Source organism: Ptychodera flava, chromosome 4, assembly GCF_041260155.1.
Source record: "Ptychodera flava strain L36383 chromosome 4, AS_Pfla_20210202, whole genome shotgun sequence".
Lineage (NCBI taxonomy): Eukaryota > Metazoa > Hemichordata > Enteropneusta > Ptychoderidae > Ptychodera > Ptychodera flava.
Window position 1 is genome coordinate 4,979,334 of NC_091931.1, and position 26,755 is coordinate 5,006,088.

General features: G+C 36.0%; 2 protein-coding genes across 2 annotated transcripts in view; both read right to left on the minus strand.

Annotated features, from left to right (window-relative positions):
• Positions 1–5,257: 5,257 nt before the first annotated feature.
• LOC139130743 (protein NPAT-like) overlaps positions 5,258–26,755 on the minus strand; it is a 32,332-nt gene continuing 10,834 nt past the window's right edge. The window contains exons 6-15 of the mRNA XM_070696529.1: positions 22,858–23,682; positions 22,042–22,111; positions 21,149–21,251; positions 20,263–20,339; positions 19,560–19,635; positions 17,752–17,836; positions 17,131–17,223; positions 13,565–15,515; positions 7,952–7,981; positions 5,258–7,708 (exon numbers count right to left, since the gene is read on the minus strand). Of these exons, the coding sequence (XP_070552630.1) occupies positions 14,698–15,515; positions 17,131–17,223; positions 17,752–17,836; positions 19,560–19,635; positions 20,263–20,339; positions 21,149–21,251; positions 22,042–22,111; positions 22,858–23,682 (2,147 nt within the window). The 3' untranslated portion in view covers positions 5,258–7,708; positions 7,952–7,981; positions 13,565–14,697. The remainder of the gene's footprint in view (positions 7,709–7,951; positions 7,982–13,564; positions 15,516–17,130; positions 17,224–17,751; positions 17,837–19,559; positions 19,636–20,262; positions 20,340–21,148; positions 21,252–22,041; positions 22,112–22,857; positions 23,683–26,755) is intronic.
• On the minus strand, positions 7,628–14,445 carry LOC139130574 (uncharacterized). The gene is made up of 4 exons (XM_070696322.1): positions 14,426–14,445; positions 13,565–14,378; positions 7,952–7,981; positions 7,628–7,708 (listed from the first exon to the last, which is right to left on the minus strand). Exons 1-4 carry the CDS (start codon positions 14,443–14,445, stop codon positions 7,628–7,630), a joined length of 945 nt encoding a protein of 314 aa, XP_070552423.1.

Genomic DNA, 26,755 nt, shown 5'->3' on the forward strand with positions numbered 1-26,755 from the left:
TTGTGAAACATATTTCCGATTCAATTTGGACAAAGTAAAGCACTACTTTCAGCAGTTAACAAATTCTAACGTAAACTGGTCACACAACGGTGCGTGATTACATTGTCAAACCGTCCACAAGTGAAAACCAATGAAGGAAATGCGTGCGGTGAGGAGGGGACTGAATGGGCGAGGGTACACGGTTTGTACTCTTTCATCGACATCACTAGCCTAGACCCTATACTTCGCTTTCGGCCTTCGTCCACACTTCATCTAGCTGGAGTATTGGCGAAGGCCAAAAATCTTCGAAGGTAAAAATACTTCGTCAAGGGATTAGGCGACGACATCACATGGGGTTTTCAGATAACTCCAACTCAGATCACCATCGAAATTTATACATTTTAGTTGCTAACAACTGATTACGGTATTGGTTTTTATGAATGTTTTGCAAACTCATGGCTTTGAATTTTAGAGAAATTTCAGCCCGTAATCCTTGTGATATAAGTGCAATATTATAGTCAACAGAACTGTTATTGTAATAAGTAGGCCTATGTGCAGTCAGCAATATATTTACACACTTTTAGTGATTAAGGTAGAACTCGCCTCGGGGACACCAAGTTGGACTCTCAAACTATTGAAATTCTTTTCTGATCTATCACTTGTGGGGATTAATTTTAAAGCTCTTGGTGTAAGGAAACTTTTCACCGGCTTAGTTTTTCGAAAATCGAAAAGTTTAGTTTTCTCCATAGATTTAAGACAGGGGTGGCGGCCATTTTGAATTTCAAATATCGGTAAATCTTGGGTTATTTGTTTCCCTAGTACCAAAATTTGCACGCTGACCCCCCGATTTTTATTCTTGATTTTGAAAGAGAATGGTTGAATGATTTCTCAAGAAAAGTTTGAGCAAAAGTTTAAGTCTTTGACTTTCGAGGTGCCAACTACTTTAAGAGGTATTATCTTCCAATACACCTGTCAATCAACACAGTTTCATTTAGGTTTCTAACGGTTCACCCATGCCAGTCGGCAATTACGATGCTCTCAAAATCATTTTAGGAATGAGGCAACTGAAACGAGGCTGTAGTTTTAGACAGCGGCGTAATAAAGATGAATATCATTTAAATATATAGGTGCATCGAATATCACTCCCTATCTCAATATTTGCTGCCGGCCTCGTAAATTCCAGGGCGTTGAGGTGCAATCGATGTTATGTAGTAGTGGATATTACATATATTTGCAATCCAGGCCCATTGAACGTGCTAAAATTGTTAAGATCACCCGATTGATTAATTTTTGTGGAAATCAGGATTTGTCTTGAAGGGACTGCGTTTCTCCAGACATGGATATGTTCGATGTACGTGACATTAGTACTACATATTTTATCTTTCTCATGGACTGAATGAGGACGTAAGACAGAGCTAATAGGTTGTCCAGTCGCCAATGCCAGCTGTCATACTTTACATATTTGTGTATCATTCTGCTAAGACCTATGTCATGTCACTGATCGCTCACAATGTAGCAATGAAATATGGGGACATGTGATTCCAACTGTACGGGAATCGGACAAGAGTACTGAGATGAGCCAGTGTAGGAGTGAAGTTTTAACGTTCACCGCTTGAAGTCATTCCCGCTGTACTCAACGCTTACGTTTGACCTGGGATGTATACAGGAGAGAGAGAGAGAGAGAGAGAGAGAGAGAGATGAATAACGAAAAATGTGAATACTTTAGATCAGGCTCTCCGACATGAGACAGACAGTAGAGGGGAAGATTGAGTCTAGAGTCCGCTCTAACTTTGTCTCGTCTATATGTTATGTTCAGTCTTTCCAACTTGCATTATCGGAGAAAGGTGGGTAAGCTTACTCATAGCAGTCATAGGAAACACAAAAAATAAGCCGTTTTCGAGATAAAGTGATAACAAATGTGACATGTACATGAGAAACTAACACAGAATGTTGTTTATGGGAGTGAATGTAAATTTCACCACAATAAGTCACAAAGGAAAGATCGTAACATATCCCCCAAAGTATGATGATACACAGAGGTAGCCTTGGCAACCCCGAATTTCGCCCTACTAACCACAACGTTAGAAATCCCGCCCATTAATTTACAAAACAAACCAACTATTGCGGGAATTCCATTCCTCTGTTGGCGAATTCAGCGCCTACCTGTCAGTAGATTTCCAAAGGGAATGTCATAACAGTGCCTTACTGAAAACACACAGGTAATACATCAGATCACGACTCAAATGAATATATTTGATTTGTTGCCAGATCAAAACAGGTACAACGTGCATTCGCTGAAGACTATCGTTTCGGTGCGTAAGCCCAAGTCACGCCGACACAAATTTATGGACAATATCGAAATAAAATAAAAATGTGAGTTTTACGGATATTACCATTAGACATTTGTTTCACTAATTCACTTACACTGAAAAGGTTAGGAGAAACGCCGAGACCATCAACAATGAGGCCAAGTCATGAGAAACTTGAACTAAACACAATGGAAGTTTTATAGCATGCAAAACTACCAGATCATCGAAACATATTTGGTATCGAACGATACAAATAATAACCATAGCCTGATTGCATAGGTCCGAACTTATTATCGGTGTTTGAAAATCAATGACTAGAATGTTATCGTCTGATATTTCGTTGGGGGAGGGGGGGGGGGTCCACTGTTCAACTACCACTGTATGTACAACCATGAATACCACAGCTTCCGTCAACACTGTGGCAGTCTTTGTTGTCCGTTCAAAATTTGAAGGCGGCATTTACCTTTCTGTTGAATCACTGGAATTTTGATGCAATGTTGCGCTAGCACTCTAACATACATCAGTCTATTCAGAGAAGGTAAACATTGCATGATGGAGAATGGCAATTCAGCACGCCCGCTATTGGTTTAATGATGCCGCCAATGGTTTTGCATCAAGAACGGACAATCGAAAGCCGTTGAAATGCTTATACAGGGTATTCAAATAAGTACACATTATGTGAGTCTTTGAACAGTTGATTCTTTTCAAAAAGATGTCTAAAATTTCAAAAAATTAAAAACTATTAAGTTCAGAGGAGCACTATGAAGATAGTCTTTGTCAACGTGAATTTTCCAGAAATTGATTTAATACTGATGCAGAAGTGTCAGGCCGGGGTTTTCAACGTCTCTAATGCACAGAATGGTAAAATATAGTTGTCGGACATCACTGGAACAGAAAGTATTAAAATGAATAGGATCTGATGTATCTAGCTAACTGAAATATTAAGACAATAAAAAAATTGAAATTAACAAAACTCAATATCAATAAATAAGATTTGAAAATTGCAATAATACAGACCAACAGTTGACGACATGATTTCTTCAGAATTTAAAATGCAATTAATTTTGCAGTATGTACTTACTCTAACTAAATCATTTAAATGAACTGAAAATCTGACCCATGACAACATTACTGTCTCGTATTCTTTGATTTATTTATATTATGTTTATTCATTATTTAAAGGTACCATATTTCAAATGTTTGAGCAGTAATTTATCTCTGATGTTGATAATTTCAGTGTTTGACATATTGGCAAAGCGAAACAATGTATTCAAAATCTTTTGTCAGTGCTCTGCAGAATTGCAGATTTGATATGTTGATATTATTAATTCAAATTACACACATATTGACTGGCCATAAAGGTGACAACATACATTTGTTTTCCGAAGGGATCAAAGTTGCCCAGATAGAGTCTGTTTCAGGAGGCTGTTTTAAGTGATTTTCAGGCCTGCGGGAAACAAAGGTATGCTGTTACTCCAAAATGAGCGATCAGTTTTCTAAACACCTCGTTCATTTTCTCACTGAAAAATCAAGAACTTACTCTGCTATCACTCCTTTTGGTCGCAGATGACACCATCATCTTCTATTACAGTTTACAGACTCTGTTCATGCCTTGATGACATCTTCTAATTTGTCAAGGTAACATATATTTGAACCGTTAACCGGTCATAGGTCGGTTCACTTTTCAAAATGGTTAACTGGTAATTGCCTGTTTGCATGCATCGGAGCCTGGATGATTCATGCCAAATGACCCTACATTAACAATTCACAATAGAAATTTTGGATGAGGTGTGTTACAAAAATGTATGAAATATATCATGGAGAGGTTTCTTTTGTAAATTTTGATTTTTACTCTCAACTGTTTCTCAAAATAATCTTGTGGCACAAGACCAAACTTCATAGAGAGTTTGAATGATTCATGTATAGAGAAAACTAAAGAAATGCAAATTAACATAATATTTCTTGGTTTGTAAGCTTTCAAAGTTAATGAATATTGCACACAGCTGACCTTAATGAATGGTGTGAAAAGTGTAAGTCTGTAAGACACTCTCAATGTAAGCAATCATTGTAAATTATATGATCCTGACTGGATCCTTCACATCAGATTCTGATGCAAGTTTGAGTTTGTGTACTAGTAATGATGTTAAAGCCAGTTCGTCTTGCATAAGCACAGGAGGAAATAAATGATGACTTTGGACATGAAAGTATAGGACAAATGGAGAGGATAGCAAAGACTGTGACCTTGGCATATTTCAGAAAGGTTATGTGTGAATGCATTCAACATGAACTGAAACTAGTCTACCAGCTCTTCTGCCAGAGACTTCAAGTCAGATTCTCCTGAACATAATTCAGTATTTTGATGGGGAAGAGCAGAGAAAGAAACAGCCACTACAGATAAGCTCTACGGTTTATGGCTAAAGAAGATATTTTTTTCACAACTGTGAAAGCGTCAGTATCCCTCCCTTCAAGGTACATTTGTATTTTAGTTGAGTGAGCCATTTGAGTCCGCTAAAATCCTGCATGTAATGAACAAAATTACTATTCTTGGAGAGACTGAAGGGCCTAATGCAGAACAATTTTACATATTGACATAATCCTAGGGGTACCATTTTCACAAACTATGGGAGGGATCCCCTAACATAGTAAGAAAACCCCATTCGTTTTGTGAGGAGCATTGGGCCCTTGGTTCTTTAGGTGGTTCCAGTTCCTTTAGTTCTACACACAGGTGTGCTTTGTGTCAACCTTGATCACATAACATACATGTATAAACTTAATGAATGCCAACTCTCATCAATAAAAATCCCATGAAAAGCCAGAATGCTACTTCCTTGTTGAACAAGATAAAAGCAGAGTGCACAAACCATTGTAGAGATGAATGGAGGTGCTAGACAGTTAGACTTACTTCCTTATGTCTCATCTGAATGTACCGTCAATAACATGCAAAAATAATATGACATTTTTTCATGACATCAATGACATGTAAAAATTTTATTCATTGCTTAAATCACTTTCTTTACAATGCAAACATTCTGCTCACTTATAATGTAAGAGTTTCCATTCATTGTAAACAGCAATATATATGATATATAAAAATAATGTAAAGAGACTTTTTTGTACATTTTTAAAAGAATCGCTATCATAACACTCTTTATAAACAATGAACAATGGCTTGAAAACAATTTATGGTTCAAGCAGAATTTTATGACCCCTGTATGACCTCATATAACTTTCACTGATATGTACATGAATTGGTTTGTTGAATTTCAAACAATGCAATAGTCAACCATGCTATTTATTACCTGGTGGTTTGGATTTCTACTCAAACTGAATTCGGAATGACAACATGTAATATTTTCTCAGACTGGACACAAGACAAGTTGACTGTTGACAGACTGCACCTATACCAAAGCTCAAAGATATCAGATCATCCAGGGTCATAAAACTGGGCAATTGAAAACTAATCATTGGTATGCTATACCGCTTTACACAATAACATTATATGAATTAGTATTTTGTTATAACAGCAACAGAATATTGACATGTAGCATATTGGGGTTTTGAGACTAATTATGTACTAAACACAAATATTTATGAAAAGCAGAATTCACATCTAGAATCACATGTCCGATAATAATTGTCAAAAGAGTGTTGACATGTAGCATATTAAAATTTTGAGACTAATTATGTGTATGTAACACAAATATTAATGGTAAACAAAATTCACATTTAGAATTACATGTCAGATACTAATTGTTATCACTCTGCACTTTATGGTGTGTGTATTTGTCATTTATAAATATTGTGACAATAGAAAGCAGATGAAAACAACACCTGTCATGTTGACCTTCTTACTCTCATTAAAATCTCTAGAGACTCACCAGTATATTCATACAAACACCAGCATTTGTCTTTCATTTGATATAATTTTACAATTGAGAAATTTTGTTCTTTAAGAGGCAATAAATAGTTACTGTAATATTTGAAACATATTTCAAGTTCATGCTGAGTGATAAATTGACATCAATATTAGAGTTTGGTGAATTTGATCAAACTGCAATACTGACCATGCTGGAAGTCAACATCTGATCCAAGGAAACTGAAATTGTGTAGACATATGACTATTAGCAGAGATAAATCTGGATGAATGAAATATTGAGATACGACAATTATGAAATTATGCCCTGCTTTGCTGCTGCAGATTAAAGAGTAACTGCCGTTGTTTTCTGAGTTTAAGCTGTTAGCATTTAAAACTGAGAGCAAGGTCCTACTAGTTAGAGTGATGATAGTATTTAACCAATCAGACGGCCCGGTCAATTTAAGTACCAAAAGTCCTCAACCAACTGGACAGCTCCGTATTCAATAATGAATGACTTTATCCTGCCAGAAAAATTAAACCTCTTCTCTCTGAGAAAACAGCGACAATCAACAACACAGGTATTACTATTCACTTGTTACGTTACATGGTACATTGCATGGCCCAATGTTGATAATGTTCTCGAAACTTATTGTAGAATGCACCTCGGGACGTATATTCGGACTCTCAAACTTTTACAATTCTTTTTTGGGGGTTCATTTTAAAGCTCTTGGTGTGAGAAAACTTTTTACTGTCTTAATTTTTCAAAAATTGAAAACTATTTTTCACAGGGTGGCGGCCATTTTGAATTTCAAATATCGGTAAATCGTGGGTAATTTATGTCTCTAGTACCAAAATTTGCATGGTGACCCTCAATTTTTATTCTTGATTTTGAAAGAGAATTGTCAAAAGATTCCTTGAGGAAAATTTGAGCACAAGTTTAAATCTTTAACTTTCGAGGCGCATACTACCTTAAATTACAAACCTTTCAAAAATACACCTGTCAAGTAGAATAAGCTGTTCAGGCCCACCTGACACTCTATGCTGATAATAGAAAATTTAATTCAAGAAAATTTTACATATAAGATGTAAATTCACTGAAATTTGAAGTATTCCTGCTGATCAAAAAGTTCAGAATATTTACAAAATCAATGGTACATTATGGTCATGGACGAATTCAGGTAGTAAAGACGAACAAAAAATGTAATAAACCTGGGGAAATGAACCATTAAAAGACCAATCTGATATACTACTGACCATTGCAAAGTGAATGCACTGCAAAGATTGATAACAAATGTCATGTGTTTAAAAATCACCAATTCTCCGGTTTATCGGTGTTTCAATATACCACTTTGAACTTGACGTGTGTAATCAGTGTAATAACATTTCCTCTTGACATTGTAAATTTAACAGGAGCTTCAGATATGGCAGTGTCTGCAGCATTTGGACGACCTTGAACTTGAACTTTGCTTTGGTGATGTGTCACTTAGGAATCAACATAGTGCAGTTTAGATAAAAATTTGTCCACATCAAGGTTGCTTGGAAATTTACGTCCAGACTGTGAGATCTATGGGTGAGAAAACAATGAGTTGATTGTTGAGAGATTTATTCTGTGAAACAAGAAATTCAATGATAAATATAAATAAAATTTCACAAATACTAGATACTTGAAATGTTCTACTATGTTAGTAAACTTTGGAAGCACACAGAAACAATGCACACTTCTCTGAAATTGTTTCATGTTACAACAGGATATAAAACACCAGTGATGGAAAAACTTTGTTGAGAATTAAATATTGAGAAAAGTTACCTGTGTGTCAGCTCTCACTTTCTTTCTTGCCTGGAAATAAAAAAAGATAAGGTTGGTTACTCTTTAGAAATAGTTACCATTTTCTTGATTGCTGATCATCTATCAAAGTCACTGTAGTAACCTTGTCAATGGTATTGATGAGAGAAGACCAAGAAGTACGACACTATTTTCCTCTGGATGACACAAGGAAATATAATAAGATGACAGTTGGTGCTACAGGACAATAGTCAAATGGTAACTCACAGTTGCCAGTCATTCACCCGTGTCAACAAAGAAGGTGAGCTAAGATTTCATTGTATCTTTGATCATGAACAAATGTGTCTACTTCAGCTATTGCCATCATAATATTATTTCCATAAACCTGCAAATTAAAAGCTACAGGAAGTCAGAGGATGAGAAGTTTTATTTGGCAATTATTCCCTAGAGGGACATATTCTTGATGAAATACCAAAGTAACTCAATTATTTTATCAGATTTAAAATTCTATGGGACATACAGATTTGCATAAGTGTGAACTCATAGAAAATCTACCTCCCTTAAAAATCACACATTTTATACACAATTAACAATATCTATTTATTTTTTTGAAAAATTTCCATGACAACTTGATTCCTATCATTCTCTAAACCAGGATTTCCAACCATACATTTTGTCAACCTGAGCAAACACATCTACTTTGAGTAAATTCCCTTTGTTTTTGACGTGACCATAGACAACAACGGGTCCACTCTCTATTGCCTATGACTTGACAAAAGGCTGAATGAAAAATCATATCAGGGGACACGGTCCCTCCACACCGTGCAGGGGAGAAAAAATTTTTGTGACAGACACTAAGAAAAACGAACATTCGTGGTTTTAATCCTGTTTGTTTAGGAATCTCATCAGAGAAAACAGCATCCACAGAAAATGTACCATATCTGAACATCTTACTGATACCACAGACAGAGAATAAAAAACCATCATGGTTACTCCAGTACACAGATGGTGTGAAACAAAACAACGTGAACTCATTGTATCAGAGAGTGCATAATAATGCCCTTTATTCATCTGAATTGACTGCCTTCAGGCTGTGATACTCTATACAGTGTCAACTGCTTTATGAGTTTGAACAGTTATATTCATTTTACCCAGCATTCATTTGTGCATTCAATTCTGCACATGTGTACAGACTATTAGTCATATCTCATGCTCACAGTTTATCCACAACGCTGTCAAAATCACAATCTATACAATTCAATAATTGTAGCTATTAAATAAATGATAAATAGTTTGGCATTCATGTCCAAACAAACTAAATCTCCTCACACCGAACGATATAATTCATTATTCCTTGGCCATGAAATATGATTTAATATAGGCCTTTAATACAAAGCTGGACAGTTTGGAGTATTCAAACAGGATTAAAAACCAATGTCTTAAAATTGCCTTTTTCAACTACATTGTATTATGTACCATGTCAATTGCAAATTTGTAAAGAACAAGTCGATAAATATCTGAAATTCTCAACACATCGTTGATAATTTAATTTTTTCACAAAAAGCCTTCAAAAGCTTCTTCTGAGAAATGAAGAAAGTAGGAAATGTGACAGTCACTACAGCCAATGATTGACACCTCTACAAAACAACATTTCAGCCAAAAGAAGGAAAGGTTTTGTTTTTTTTATCCTGGCATTAGTCTACTCTACCCACATTGGCTTATTTTTCATGGCCACATGAAAAATGAAAATATTAGAAACTGACATTGTACTATTAGTACTCATGGTGGAAAATAAAACGTTATCATCTGGAGAGTCACATGCCCTGTACAGTTCAATACAGAAGCATTACAACTGCATGTAAACATCTCTGATTTGTTGTTTTCATGTCAGCAGTTAAATCATGTGAGCTCAAAAAAATGTATCCCCAACACCATTTTTGTCAGAAACCTAGGATATAAAAATAATTGCTATTCAAAAAGATACAACAGAGTGTGTACAGCATTGCATATAAAAATCTAATCATTTTTTTGGCCCTGTTGAGTATTTGCAAGCTTCATTCTGTGTCACACCTTGTACTAAACAGATCTGAATGACATGACAAGTACATTGATAACTTCCTACCAGCTTCATGGTCAAATGAAGAGCCCATGTAAGTAGGGGCCTGCATTTGAAGTAGACACACTACTTGACACTACTTGACAGACTACCTGTCAATAACATCTGTTTGATAGATCAAACAGATATAACTACAATGATAAACTGATAATATTGTGTATCTGATGAAACAAATCAAAGATCAGACCTGTTTTCTCCTGAGATTATACCGGTATTTGCCTTAAGCAGTGTTGTAATTGTCACTGTAGAAATCCTTCAGAGGGATATCTGTGTGTTATTTTCACTGTGAATTATCTTCCTTTTTTGTTCCAAACAGTATCAGGTACTATCATTCCAAGGAAATCTCACCAATGGTTACTGACATATTTTCTTTTTCTGATATATGAAAGGAATGGAACGGCATATGTGAGTGTCAACTGATTCGAAAAATTGTGATCACCATCTGCAAGATTGATTCTTTCAAACAGCCGTGTTTTTGAAACATGAAATTTTACCCCAGTTAAACCTTTCCAGTTCAAATAATTGAAAATTAAAAATATGTCCATGTGTACCCAACACAGGGTGTGGCTTTACACTAGTGGTATACCATAATGTCATCACAGGTTCTACTTGGCCACACAACAAATTGCTAGAATCAATTTGAAAATCATTACAACACCATAACTTCCTGCATTTTTCTCATCAAAGATTCTCATCCCACCATTTCCTCCAAAATTGGTGTTAATGCCGACAATGAATTCAGAAAAATCTCCTTGCTAGCATATAGTAACATGTTTCAGCTGATTCATAGTCAATTAAATTCAATGATGTCTAACTAGGGTTTGGTCTGACCATGCAGATGTAGGTTGAGACGTCAGGCCAGCCGTACCAGTAGTTGGACATTTTTAGAATATAAATATGACATTAAACTGGTCCAACAATCACTTTCATTCAAGGTAATACATTACCAGGTCCGTGGGACATTTGTGATATACAAATTTAAGTAGGACCAACCTAAGCCACTGACAGTTAGTGGTGGTACCAGGTGTCCAAAATGGGTAAGTGTACCCTGCTAGCATGCTACACCCGTCAGGATTGGTCCCAAAATTGTCTAAATATTGCTTGAAATGATACAGTATATGAATCACTGTAATAAATCAAAGCTGGGAATGCTGTCACTAATCATTTGAGTGACTGAGGTGTCAAATTTGGCCACGATGTCATCATATCAACCATAGAACTTTTTGAAACTTCATTATTGCATTGTAAATACATGTAACACGAGTATGTTAACAGTCCTCAGTACAACCACTGATGTAGCATGTATCCATCTGAACACAGCTGATGGACCTACACAAACAGTCATTATAGTTCTATACTTGATGATATCATGGTTGTTGCCAACTTTTATTAGTTTTGAATTCATGAATTAATTCATTCTAAAAAAAACATATTTTATTGAAAGCCAATTTTCAACTTCATATGTTTTGAAAGGGCCAGAAGGTGTAACTTTTGATTTTTTTGCAGTATTTTTTGTTTTGTATGTCAAATGTAAGTTCTTCTATTCAGCTTGTCAGCACAGCGTGTATACATGTGAAATGCACTGTTATTGTTTACATTTGAATTCTAGTCCGGACCAGAAGTCAGTTGTCAACAATAACAGCACAGTCAACACATGTATAGGCTTGGTTAACAAGCTGAATACTGCGTATCTCAACATGCTTTGGGGAGTAGAACAAGAAACTGTTGTTGACAATGAAAACAAATGTAGTGAAAGGAGCATCACAAGTTACAGCTACTGGGCCTTTAAATTGTACAGCTGTCATGCTAACAGACCCATCTTGTTGGTGATTAATGTGACCTCTCTCATGCCCTCAACTATTTATGGTTAGGGTAACCCATATCAGTGAGCCTGTGTAGCAACTGACTTGTGCCGCACAGTGCTTTGTGGGAGCTACTCAGCCAGGCCGTTGAGGGCACACCATGACAATATAAGGCGGAGATCAGAAGCTGCACAGTGAATGAAGAGTTATGCAAGAGTCTATTTGTATATCCTCCAGTGTATTTCAGTGAGAAACTGTAACATATCATTTGCATTTGATGTAAAGTCTTCGTTTCTTGCTGAGTTCTAATAGCAAAAACCTAATAAAAGTTTCTATTTTGGCCGCCTAGGTTTTGAAAAACATCACATTTGCACTCACATCAAACACACACTAAATAGTACCAAAAATTCTCAGCTTTCCTATTGCCTAGCAACAGCTACAGCTATCCAAGGCATCATTCAGAGTATTGCAGACAGCTAACTGACATTAACAATCAGATTCTTGTTTCCAGAATGACAAACTTCAATCATATCACACGACAAACTTCTGAATCAATAATACTGCACAAAATCCAACTATTCTACAGTCTGCAAGAATATTTCACCACCAAGATTGGCAGACAGGCTACACTAAATTTAAATTTACCAAACTGATAAAATACATGAATATCTTCAGTCAAATTATCAACTAACTATCAATAAAGCAAATGTAAAATGACAGAGAGGCAAGTCCATCTGCAATTCTATTCCATTCTTTGCAATCAACTATCATTTGAAATCTGTCAAAACCTGGATATGTAAATGACTTATCACAGATCACACCATACAACAACTAAGACCTCATTTTACAATATCATTTTGTAATGAATTATATGAACATTTCCTGATGGACAATGAATACTATCCATGTAGGGTAAAGCATTCTTTCTAACATTTCAGTGGTTGAACACCACTTCATATCAATGATTATTTCCAATGAAAATGGCAATTGAAGTTCCTTCTTGTGCATAGATAAACATGATTCCCGGAGAACAATATTACTTTCAACTGTACGTCCAATGCTCATGCTTAGAAAATGAAGACAACACAATAAATTTCCCTGACCTTACTTTTTTGATGAAATATAATGGACATATAGTTACTGCAAATGATAAGAATATTGTGAGTTGTGCATGTGATTTCTGAAGCAACTAAATGACGTTCCACAAAACACAGCTGGGTTACACTGCACAAAGCCATATAACTTGTCATTTCAGACAAAGCAATACAGTGTTAGTAGGATGATATTTTCTCACAAATAATACAAGGTCCTTATAAACCTGACAAGTACCAACTCTTTCGTCATCATTATATGGACAAAGCTTTTCCTTATGAATAGCAAAAGGATGTATGTGTCACACAATAATCCATAAAATTCAGGATCTGGCAAAGAAGTTGCTCAAGTTTGGGATTGACAAGGAGTTTAACATCCTGCTTTTCATTTGTCTCCCCTCAAGAGTTTTTGTCAAGGATAACATGTTTGTGAAAATCATCTGGTTTCCTGTTGATAACCATTGACATCAATTTGTAAACTGGTCCATCCCACTCTTCCACCATTTCAAAACAGAAAAGATGATAGTGAACAGCAGATTATCAAACAACCTTCACGAATCAGAAACAAAGAATGATCTTGTTGACTTTTTACATAATATTTCCATCAGTAATTTAGAGGTTTTCTTACCTTGTCACTGTGATTCATCTCTTCACTTTGATCATTATTATCACCATCAGCTGTTCTTTTCCTAGTTTTCAGAATTGCAGAACTATCACTGTCTTTGTTTGTTTTATCTACCTTACTCTTGGTAACCTCTGTGACCTCATCACTGACAGTCTTAATCCTCTCTCCCTCAGTGCTGTCAGATTTTTCAAGTTCAACATCAGTTGCAGCTAGAGTAGTTTGTTCTTGTCTCTGACTTTCACTACTGCTCTTAACAACCTCTTCGATTTCTTCATCATGTTTGTCCGAGGCCTCAATAGTTCTTTTAGTCTTTTGTGATTTTGAGGGAGATGTTTCTCTTTGAACAACAGTGTTTGCAAGATTGACCAAAGACTCTGCTACATCAATACAATCTCTCATACTTTCTCCACCACTGTCAGTGGTAGTCTCTACATTAGTTGACCTTTTAACTAGTGACCTTTCACCTCCTCTACTGTCACTGGATGTTAACTTTCCCTTGACAGGTGTTGAAATTTTCACCACATTGTTACTGTTTGATGGTGATGCAATTGCACTTTCTTTTCTTCTCAGTTTTTTCTCATCACAGTTCTGCTTTTCATGGTCAATAGTGTTGCCTTCCTGAACAGATGAAACATCAATGCTACTTTGTCGATCATTTTCATCATTCTCTTGAATAAATTCACTTGCAGAAAGATCCTCCGTTATTTCTACAACTTCTTCATTTGCAACAGAAGGTGGATGCTCCACTGGTTCATAACATTCTGAACTTTCACTGATACTAGTGTCACCACTTTCCGTTGTCTCATGCACAGTTTGACTGTCAACATTCACTGTTCCAGACTCTTCAGTGTTGATTACTGTTACCCTTTGTCCAGTCTCTTCATTTGTTGCAGGCTGTTCCAGTGCTATGTGTGTTTCGTGTTGCCGCGGTGAAGGTGTCACTTCAGATGACGCAGTTCCTGGTTCTTGATGACTTTTTTGCTGTTCTTGACCAGTGCGCTGATTCAAAATTGAATGTCCATGAGTAACAGGAGCTTCTGATGCTATTGTAACTGATTTGGTAATTTGAGTGGGTGACTGATTAGTCACAGACTGTGTGGATCCTTTGGATACCTCTGTGCTACCACTTGGCAGATTCAAATCTTTGCATTTTGCTTTGTGAGTTGAGTTGTGACAGCATGACGTATAACACTGACATTGCCGTGTGTAATTGCAATGGCTGGACTTTGAGGAGACTGTACACTGGGACTAGTCATCTGTTTCTCCATTTGTTGTGAGTCAGTCTTTGGATTAGTTCTTGGTATCTTTACAGGCATTGCTATCAACGTTTGCCGGTTGGGATCCTGTGTACTCACTGATTGTTTCTTAAGTGGTGCTGGATGTATCCTTATGTTTGCATTTGCTAGTAACTGTGCCTTGCTTACTTGTCGTTTTTTCCTCTTTGTTGATTTCCTCGAGTCATGTGTCTTATCATCATTTCTGTGATCTGTTGATGAAGTGTCACCTCTTCTTGCTGATCGCAGCGTAGATAACTGATCTCTGACTGTTGGTTGTGACAGACATTGCGCACCGACACCTCTACGTCTTGGCTTTCGCTTTTTAGTAGCAGCGTCATCTGAATCATTGCCAGAAGTGAAATCCAAATTTCTGACGTGAGTTTGTCTCAGACTGCGTACGCCATTAGTGTTCACAGTTGACACAAGTGGCAGATCTGTTACTATCCTTTCCATTGTAACAGGAACACTCATTTGCTGCTGTTGCTGGGGTTGTAACTGCACTGTCTGTTGACTCTGTCTTTCCAGATTTGACACAGTGACCGGTACTGGGTTTGTGTGTGCACTGTTCACCGAGACAATTTGATTTAGCTGACTAAGTTGCTGTGTCCCCTGTGTCACTATGACAGCCTCTTTTTCAGATTGCTTCTTTGGTTTAGATAACTTCCTGTTGGAATTGCCTGTCATGGATCAAAAACATTTCCAGTTAGGACAAAAAGTAAGGATTTTCTTCTAATTGCAAGTCTCTTACAAAAAGATGTGATAACATGGTTATTTATTTATTGATTTATTTTGAGTTCATAAGATCCAACAACCAGCATCAAGGTAACAGAAGAGGAGTTTTTGAAAGAAGTTGTAATTCTGACACAGTATGAAATGAGGGTCAGGTCAAGTTTAAGAATAATATGGTGCGTATATATGATCATACAGATTTCAACATTTACTGTCATTGATAACACACAATCAATTTCCTTGTACAGTAGTTACTATTTAACCCTTTGCACCCTGGCCCCCTGGTACCCTATGACATCATGCAGACATTTTTGTCCGAGCCGGGTTCAAAGGGTTAAGTAAATTTGAAAAAAAAAAGGCTAAAGTGACTGAGTTAGATTAAAGCACAGGAGGATGAGAAATGAACTTGTTTCTGTTTGAGCCTTATCTGTCTTTAAACAAGCAACAGTTGATATAAAAATCAAGGTTATAACCTTAGAAAGCAAACACCAAGAATGAGATTACCAGTATTGTTTACAATCCTTTAGGAAGTTGATGTACAAACTTCCTAATATTTGTAAAATGATACAAAAAATTAAGCTTGACAATGTGAGCAGACAATACAGACAATATGGGCAATATATGCTGGATATTGAAAACACAGAAAATTCATAATTGTTATGTTCCATGAATTTATGTATTTTCTGAGTAAAGTACATGTGGCATGTTGGATCTAATCATGTACACTTAATTTTAATTAATATATGGCAACAATTAGTAAAAAATAATTACAAAATTTTCATAAATTAGAGTACAAGTATTGAGAAAGATTCTTGACAAGACAAAGTGTTCCTGTCACACATCAATTATGGTACTCCTTCTCACTGACAAAAATGGGAAATCCTCATCTTTACAGACATAGGCAATGAATTTAAGGATCAGATCAGCATTGCCTGTTTCTTTTTGGAAACTTGGCAGGATGTTTATCAAGTGGTTTGAAATGTTTGTAAAATTCATGACATCAGTGTATAGTCATTTATCACAGCTTGTTCACATGGCTTCAGTCAACTCCATTGACATTATCTATGCATATATCATCCTAATATTGCAATACTACACTCAATATTGCAATACTACACTCAATATTGCAATACTACACTCAATATTGCAATACTACACTCAATATTGCAATACTACACTCAATATTGCAACACTACACTCAATATTGCAATACTACACTCAAATATTGTTACACTACACTCAATATTGCAATACTACACTCAATATGCAACACTACACTCAATATTGCAACACTACACTCAATATGCAACACTACACTCAATATTGCAATACTACACTCAATATTGCAATACTACACTCAGGTACTCAACCTTCCTAGGGTGTTGCAGATTTGAAAGCTCAGGCACCTTACATCGTATTTGTGGTAATTTTAGCATCTTTTTCTCAGTATGAAGTGCCAAGCTCAGAAAACAAGCAGAAAACTTTGCTAATGGCAGGAAATTGGTAATTTGAAATTCAGCAACAAACCACAAACACAACAATTCATGTTTTATTGTGGCTCACCTCTTTGGTTTGTCTTTTTCTTGCAGCTTTGAGTATCGTCATTTTGACTGCCTGCTGCCGCTTCACTCTGATCATCTGGTTTATCTGGTCGCTCTGATGCATTAGAAAAAAGTTCAAGTGATGTCAAAGTTCAAGATAATGATGGTGTAAATTATAACTTTTCAGGTCTAATTGTTGTGAAAGCATGACAACTATGGCAACGGTAACAAAGATTCCACTCTAAATGTATATGAATGATACAAATCAAAGACTATTTCAATTTTTGGCTTGTTCAAAAGTTCATAGATGAGGGACAAAGTTTGTGTGAAGCAGCAATGGAGTGGATACACTATAAGTATTGAGAAATGGAATTGAATGACTATTTCAATTTTACTGGCTATGTTCATAAGCATGGAATAATTCTAAATAGACAGTATTGGCAATTTTTTAAAGAATACTAACTCAGTTTATGAATTCAAAAGCTAATTAGATGTTTTATACAGTAATGAGCAATACAAGTTCACTGTTAAGATCACCATATAGTCTGTTAAACAGATCCCAAACTTCTCCAGAAGACATGTAGCTTCAAAAGTTACTGTTACTTATAGTATTCAAAATGAAGCAATTGATAAGTTGACTTACCAACATTGAAAAGTGCAAAGAGAGATTCAAAGACTGGATCTTGACTTGTTGAGCTAATAATCTCACTCACTGTATCATCGGTTACCTTGTGAAAAGATGTAATGCACATCTGATTAATTTTATATCATTTCATGTCATGTCACATAACAGCTGTCTGAATAAAAATCTAAAAGGACTGCTGTACTTAGAGAAATAGTAGTCACATTCCATATGTATGCTTGAAAGTTAGTATCAATTTCATACAATACTTCAGCATTTGATGTTAGCTTCATTATGTAAATAATGATTCCTTCGTCACTTTTAGTTGAATTTTAGGAGTAAGTGAGATGGTGTCTGCTTCTTGTAATTTTGATTTTCATGTATTACAAAATGAAATTTCACCATACAAAAGATGCTATTTGACATCTATTTCTGGTATGTCTGAGCAAGATTGAAATGATATAATATCTATATCTTGTCATTTCACATTCAACTCTCTGTGACACCAAATTTGGTAACTGCACTATTGTTCAATAGTTCAATATACAACAGCATTCTTCGATTGGATTTGTTTCAGGTTTGCAATAAAAATGTTTAGCAATTTGGTGAAAACACAGCCATCCTTCTCCAATACATTCTCATGTAGAGAGGAAAACATTTATTATGATCAGTTTCAGAAAAAATAATATGTTACTACAAAAAATCCTCTGTGGATAGCAACTTGAAATATGTACATGTCATTGTGGCATTAGTGTACAAAATTGCACATTTTCACGTACACGCCTGAACTTTCTACACTACAGAATCAATGCACTTAATTTTGTATTCTAAGTTCAATGTTGAAGCTGTGGGAATAGGATTTCAACTTTTTGAAGTCATTGAAGATCAAATCACTTAGCCTGATATTGGGCTGAAATGAACACACTGCAGACAATACAGGTAATGCATTTTTGTTACAAACATTTACTGTACTACGTGATCATTGATTTAGAAGAGACAGTGCCCTCAACGGCTGGTATGAGAACAATGATTGTTGTTACATTGATCAGGAGGGTGCAATGTGACTGTTACTACAAGTAATTTGTGATGTCATTCAATTTAAATTAGGATAACATATCATGAAACAGGAAAAGATCTTGTGTATTCCAAGAGCAACTTACTAAGCAGCACAATGATGGGGGCAAAATAAGGGGTGCAGCAAAGAGTATAAGTTGCAATGATGGGGCAAAATAAGGGCTACAGCAAAGAGTATAAGTTGCAATGATGGGGCAAAATAAGGGTGCAGCAAAGAGTATAAGTTGCAATGATGGGGCAAAATAAGGGGTGCAGCAAAGAGTATAAGTTGCAATGATGGGGCAAAATAAGGGGTGCAGCAAAGAGTATAAGTTGCAATGATGGGGGCAAAAAATAAGGGGTGCAGCAAAGAGTATAAGTTGCAATGATGGGGCAAAATAAGGGGTGCAGCAAAGAGTATAAGTTGCAATGATGGGGCAAAATAAGGGGTGCAGCAAAGAGTATAAGTTGCAATGATGGGGGCAAAAAATAAGGGGTGCAGCAAAGAGTATAAGTTGCAATGATTCTAACATATGGCTACATATGGCTATTATAACGAAATTAAAAGTTACAAAAACACAAGAGACAGATTTGTGGGGGAAACAGCATTTCACACTTATCTCTGGTAACTAAAAGAGTCAGTAGATTAGGGTTGGAGATAGAGACCATATCTAAAGCTACCACGGTAAATCCTGTAGCTAGTTCATATCCAAAGATTTGTGTAACTAATCTACACTTGAGCCGTCAAGAATGTACATGATAGCAGAGTTACTTACATGTATATCCAGCAAATCATTAAGTGATTCAGAGCTTGCTGATTGGCTGTTACTAGCAGCTGCTGTGTTTGGATCACTGAAAATTCAAAAATAAAAATCCATTCTACAACTTAAAAGACTGCCTCTTCATCTATTACTCTATAAAACTCTCTCTTCTCACCAGAGGGCGCTCATCAACATGAATCCATCAGAAAGGTACACGTCACTACCAATTTGATGTTACTAAGTTTAGGAGTAAATTGCAAATATCATACATTGCATGTTATTTTATATCTACCACTCATGATGAATGATTTTGATATTAATGTTTTTCTCAACACACATGCATTGGGGTAGGTAATGTTCTATGATCCATTACAGAATACTCAATTGCACAATGAGCAAAACTGACTAATTTAATATACAGGAAATATTTGAAAATACTTGAAGGATAGAAATCAGAGTAAACATTGGTTGATTGACGTCAGATTTGGTTTATGATATATATATATACACTATCTTCTCACAATTTTCTCAATTCACCACTTTTCTCAATCCAGTAGTAACAATATTGTATTTCTAAAATGTTAAGAAAAACAAAAAAATCTGTCACTTCAATTTGTCCACTGTATCTTCTACTCTCAATGTTTTCCATTTAATTTACAATGTCTCAATTGATTTTGATTTCTTTCTCACTGGTGTCTCACAGTCATATCTAACTCACCTTATAACTGCTTTGTTGATATTTTCTGCCAGCTTCTCATGCAGTTGAGTGTTAGACAATAGAGATTCTAAGAATTGCTGAAAACAAAGTGTGAAATAAACAAATTAGGCAAATATCCCTTACATGTTTATCTTGACATTACCAAAACATGCCTTAAAATTGGGAAATGATGCAATCTGAGGCAGGAAATAATCCTTGTAAAGGTATTATGCACCTCAACACTGGAACAGTTTAACATTTACTGAAACTTTGCTCAAGGAAACTTTCAACCATTCTTTTTCAAAATACAAAATAAATGATAGGGGTCAACATACAAATTTTGGTACTAAAGAAATAAATTACCTAAAATTTACTTCAATTTGAAATTCAAATTGGTCACTGTTCCTGTTCCTCTTTGGGGAAAATAAAATTTTGGATTTTTAAAATTGTTTTCTTGCTCAGAGAGCTTCAAAATGGGTCCACACAAGCAGTAGATCAGAAAAATATTGTAAAATTTTGACAGTTTGAATATCTGTCCCCGATGCAAATTCTACTGTACCTGGCCCAACACCATATGTAGCACTTAAGATGGCTCAGGTAGGTTATTTTCCCCTATACACTGTACATAAGCATTTTGGCTAAGTCATAAGAAAATCAGACCTTAATGGGTCACTAAAGGGACATGTGACAATACTTTTTCTATCTTCTTCATGAAATATCATTTAAAGAATCATATTTTACACAAGATTAAGTTCTTATTTTAGTCTGGAATGCTGTCCTTTGTCAAAATATCCATCTTTCTAAACCTCAGTACTATTCCTCTCTATAGTGAGAAACATATCTCTTTGACCAAAAATTAATATTGCTGCATACATTTCTGAGAGCTTCAATTACTATGACTACTCACAGAAATTTCAAGATTTTCATCATCAGGAATATCTTCAGGTCTGTTTGTCATTTCGTCAGCATTCTCCTCACCACCTGGTGTTTCTCTGCGTCTTGGTGCTACACTGTGATACAAACAAACAAGAATCATTGTTTACAACAATATCAAAACAAAGTTAATTGTATTGGAATGCTGAATCAGTGTTTTCATTGGCTTGTTGGTGTTGTTTATGTAAGGTTTTTTCATTAGCTTGTCATTGTTGTTTATATCAATTTTTTCATTAGTTTGTCGTTGTTGTTTATATCAGTGTTTTCATTAGATTGTCGGGGTTGTTTATATCAGTTGTTTGAATTGCTGTATAAAGTGATCAGTTTCTCTTTGTGAACAATTCATTGCAGGACAGTTCCAAATTATCATTATCCGTATCACAGAATGATACAAAGGCTGCTGACAATCAGACCAAAATAAATCAAATTCTTAAATTACAATATTTTATTTATTTTGAAGTCAGCAAGAATTAAGAAGTGCACTCTTTACAAACTTGTACCAATATCAATTATGCAAAATGATTACTGGCATTGAACTGAATGAAACAGACATGTACTTGCATTATTCGTCATGTATTCCACATAGCTATTCATAGTAGAATAAAGATTCGGTCTTCAAGATACACTACAGATTGCACTACATTACAGCATTGATTTGTAGTATTTACATGAGCTACACAGACATCACTACCTAAGTTTGCTTGACAAGAAAAGACATCCAATGGTGTGCGACAGAGACCATTTTGATACTTGTCTGCTCTATAACGCTTCATGGTAGATTATTTGAACATAACTATTCGTACAACCATTTGACAATTTTGTTTGTTTCAAAACACACAAAAGATCTAATCAATATTGGTATCTTACGTTTTTCTTCTCGGTGATTTGTTGGTAAGTGCTGCATCTATCACTGGAGTTGAAAACTCAGAGTAAGAACCTGTGACAAGAGATGGAAATTACCAAACATGAACCATTGTGATGTCAGCACCAATAAAACCCTGTATTTCTAGCTATATTTACATTTCGGTATCAATCCCATTCCCAGACAGTGAAATTGGATTATATCTCTCCCACTCTTTGGGGTCGAGTCTGTCACTGTTGGTCCAGTCTCAAGTAGGCAAATCATACATCAGAAATGCATCATCCTGATTTACAAGATACAACTTATAATGCAACTATGTATGTCAGTAAGCCAAGTACATGTAACTACAGTGATCTGATGATTTGATTGCGTCATGGAACCTTGAACTGACCTCAGCATCATAGAACACAAAACTGAAAGGGGAAACACATTTTTAAATATGATCAGAAAAAATGTCCAGGATAATATTCAACTAGGCTGAAAAGCACTAAAACTAAATTTTCATAAATTGTTGATTATAGATAGGCCTATCATATTGCTTGAAAGGTCTTTAAACGTACTTTTTCTGTTTCAATACTATTTGCAGAGTAGACTTTCAATACTATCTGCAGAGCAGGAAATATCTGCTTACACGCTGCCTACCAAGGGCAGTTTAATCTTTGGCCAGGCAGGTAAAATATAAAGTCACATGCCAAAGGGACATTATTTCAAATTTTAGGTTTGCTGGAATCAGAGGTGAGGTATCCTGAGCATATCCTATGGTAGTGCTATTTCTTCATGGTTTAAGCAAGAATGTCTTACTCAAGTACATACATACACACCTCTATGACCAAGGTCTTGCGATGCACTTGAAACCAATTCTGTATCACCTTGTGCACAAGTAGATGGAGATGTCACAACAGGTGACATTGCAGTGTGAGAACCCATGCCGCTAGGTGACAGTCCCATGTTATGTTCTGATGAGTGGCTCACAGGAGACAGGGTATTTGGAATAGCAGTGATAACCTGGCGTGTCTCTGACAGTTGAAGAGGTTGTGCTATCTGTTGCTGTACCATGCTTTGACTACTAGGAGTGGGTATACTTGTAACTACACATGGCACAGGGTTTGCTGAGACTGGGTGAGGTGAATGACCCCTTTGTGGCACAACAGCCGTTACACTCTGATTCAGTGTAGAGGGCGCACTAGTAATTGGTGAAGAGATATGAGCTGTCTGTATGGTTTGTTGAGGCGGTCCTGACTGTATCTGAATGACAGGTTGATTCATGATTGGCACCACTGGATTTGCTGCAATATTTTGTGTTGATTGAGCAAACTGAAGAGAGATTTGATTGCCAGTTGTTGGTTGGGAGATGGTACCCACTGGAGCAGCATTTGACTGGAAGGAGATCTGATTGCCAGTTGCTGGCTGAGAGATGGTACCCACTGGAGCAGCGTTTGACTGCACTGAATGTACTGGTTGTTGAACCATTGGCTGTAATGATGACTGGTCCATTGGTGTTGATGAAGTCAAAGCTGTCTGCAAGATTCCAACCCTGCCGTGTTGTTGAACTGACTGTCCAGTCTGTTGTAGACTTGCTTGCAACTGTAAGTTTCTTTGTCTTTGCTGTTGATATCTCAACACATTCAAACTTAGTCGAGAACGCTCTGTAAATGTTTTAAAAGATCATCTTTGAATTATGATTATGTACATTATTGATTGTAAATGGCAATTGATAACAGACATTTCATTTAAAGCCAACAGCTTGAGAAATTGCATGGCTGACAAAGTCATTTCTCCAGCTGTTAAAGTTGCAAACAAATAATGAATAAAATAAAAAAATATTGACTCTGACTGTTGGTCCATGAATATCGTTTCCAGAAATGTTTCAGGAATGTAAGAATTTGCAAATGACACAAGAAGATCGCAAATAAAAAGGGTGATTAAGTCTGCGGTAACACATTACACAAGTGCCCTATGCGTTGCAGAATTGGATTACATACACACAGCCTGCAAGGAAGTCATATATGCAAACTCTACTTGAAGGTCAAACCATTTTCAATGATGCTATGAAACAATTTATCTGATTGGTTGAATACTGTGATTTTTTTTGTGTACAACAGTCTCATTGGCTAGGAAGTATCTAACCTACTTATAATAACACAAACCAACAATACTTCAAGTAATTGATCACGCAGTATAAGCCGGCAATCTTTGTTTGATTTTGATGTGAGAAGGAAATCCCAGGAAAAGAAAGGCAGCTCTCTGTTTGCGAATAATTTTTAAACTATGAAAGTCTGAGTGTGATGAAATGGCAATGTGTCTTCAATGTGGATTTGGATAAAATTAAAAGGAATATCACCAGATTTTTACCAGCATGTTTCTGAACTTTCGTTTTCTATGTGTTTTGGGATGGTCCATAATGTGATCTTGTTGATCTGTCATTGCTGTTTACTGAAATCATTTTAAACATGGGAATTTAGTTAGTGTCTTTAGATTATTGTATTTGCAATGTTGCCATTGGTTTTACACTGAAATAAAGCTGCAGTCAATTTGAATGTTGAAACGATGTTGTGTACACATCAGCACTTTACTGCAGCTTAGGGATTGCTATTACAATGTCTATGGAAACAAAGTCAACTGGTTTGACATGATATTTCATTGTATTCAGCCTGAACAGAATAAGATTTTATGAATGTGCAGTGTCTGTGAGACATAAGTTGTTTACCCCCTCCCGGTCCACAATGGACTCAAGCAAACTTTGCACTCTGTAATGTACTCAGCTTCACCTTGTACATCACCTTGTACAAAGTTTCCTTTTGTCCATAATAGTCCTAGAGGGGGTTCCCTATTGCATAATTATATTACAGCTTTGTCAATACCAGTGAAGTTTGTTACATCATCCCTCCGGATTATTACTGATAATATATCAAATTATCCAGTATTGGACTATTATGGCTCCAGATGTTTTCGACATCTACAAATCTTGCTGGCATTGCTGAAACTAAAAATTAATAGCAATAATGTACCCCTCCCGTTCATAATGGACTCAAACAAACATTGCACTTCATAATATACTCGGCTTCACCTCATTCATCTCATTCATTTGTCTTGCAAAGTTTGTTTTTGTCCATTATAAGCTGGGAGGGGTACATTTATAGTGCTTGAGTAAACATGGATTTGAAGTAAATGGGCTGAGGTAGACTGTCAACAACCGCTTGAGTAATATTGGACTTTTTGATTCTCTGACTTTTGACTTTTGATTCTAGCCACAAATTTCACAGCAATTTAATTGTCAAAATGACACTTCAAGTTGCAGAGTCTGATTTGATGTTCATTCCTGTTGGAAACAAGAATACTGTAATAGGCACAAAAGTTCAATGTTTACATCAATCACAGTCACTTTGTGACAATCTCTGATCGGTTAATTTTGTTTTGAGACTATTACTAAACATTTAGCTATAATTACAGATAATCAGAAAGATTTAAATGTTTGTGTCTGTTTTCTCACTTATGAGAATTTTTTCAAATTAAATTTCATGTCAAAACGTTACTGGGCCACATTAGTTTAATGTTGAAAAATTTTTTGAAATTTTCTACAGTCAGTCTTACATCAATACAAGTCACGAAAAACTATCCTGGGTTGAAAAAAGCTCTTTAGTGAGTGGCATGTCAAATCTGCCTGGACATAAAGTCAATAACATAGATCACACACCTTAATACTCAACATGCTGTTGGACATAATGTATGTATACAACATCAGCGGAACTTTGGAGTGACCAAGCCCAGACAAAGAAAATCAAGTCATCGTTGATGACACAGTCCCCACTTGTTAATGGGTGCTTTGATTACAGGTCCTCAGAGAGGATACTGTCCTCTTCATTAGGTCTGTGATAAAAATACTTTTGAATAAATTCGCTTGATACATGTCTGAGTTGTAGTTCAGGACATGAAAAAATCGTAATAAAATGGCCACATGGTGGCCATATTGGATCGAATCACAAAACAAATCAATGTGCATATGTATGACATAGGTCAATGTCCTTGTACCAACTTTGATTAAAATCGGTTGAAATATGCCTGAGTTATGGCTTTGCACATGAAAAAATCATAACAAAATGGCCGCACAGCAGCCAAATTGGATCGTATCACAAAACAAATTGACATGCATATGTATGACATTGGTCAATCTCCTTGTACCAACTTTGAATAAATTTGCTTGATACATGTCTGAGTTATGGTTCTGGACATGGAAAAACGTAATAAAATGGCCAAACGGTGGCCATATTGGATCGTATCACAAAACAAGTCAATGTGCATATGTATGACATAGGTCGATGTCCTTGTACCAAGTTTGAATAAAATTGGTTGAGATATGCCTGAGTTATGGCTCTGTACATGAAAAAAATCGTAACAAAATGGCCGCACGGTGACCATATTGGATCGTATCACAAAACAAATTGACATGCATAGCTATGACATTAGTCAATGTCCTCGTACCAACTTGAATAAAATCTGTAGAAACATGCCTGAGTAATGGCTCTGTACATGAAAAAATCGTAATAAAATGGCCGCCTGGCGGCCATATTGGATTGTATCACAAAACGAATTGACGTGCATATGTATGACATAGGTCGATGTCCTTGTACCGATTTTGAATAAAATCGGTTGAGATATGCCTGAGTTATGGCTCTGTACATGAAAAAATCGTAACAAAATGGCCGCACGGCGGCCATATTG

What these genes read in the sequence shown, in the direction of transcription:
- LOC139130574 (XM_070696322.1), bottom strand. Translation starts at nt 14,445, where the DNA reads ATGAAGAGACTGGACAAAGG. An exon ending in ATGAAGAGACTGGACAAAGG is followed by an intron (nt 14,379 to 14,425) that starts GTAACAGTAATC and finishes GAATGTTGACAG; the next exon opens with TCAAACTGTGCATGAGACAA. An exon ending in AGATGAATCACAGTGACAAG is followed by an intron (nt 7,982 to 13,564) that starts GTAAGAAAACCT and finishes TTTTATTTCCAG; the next exon opens with GCAAGAAAGAAAGTGAGAGC.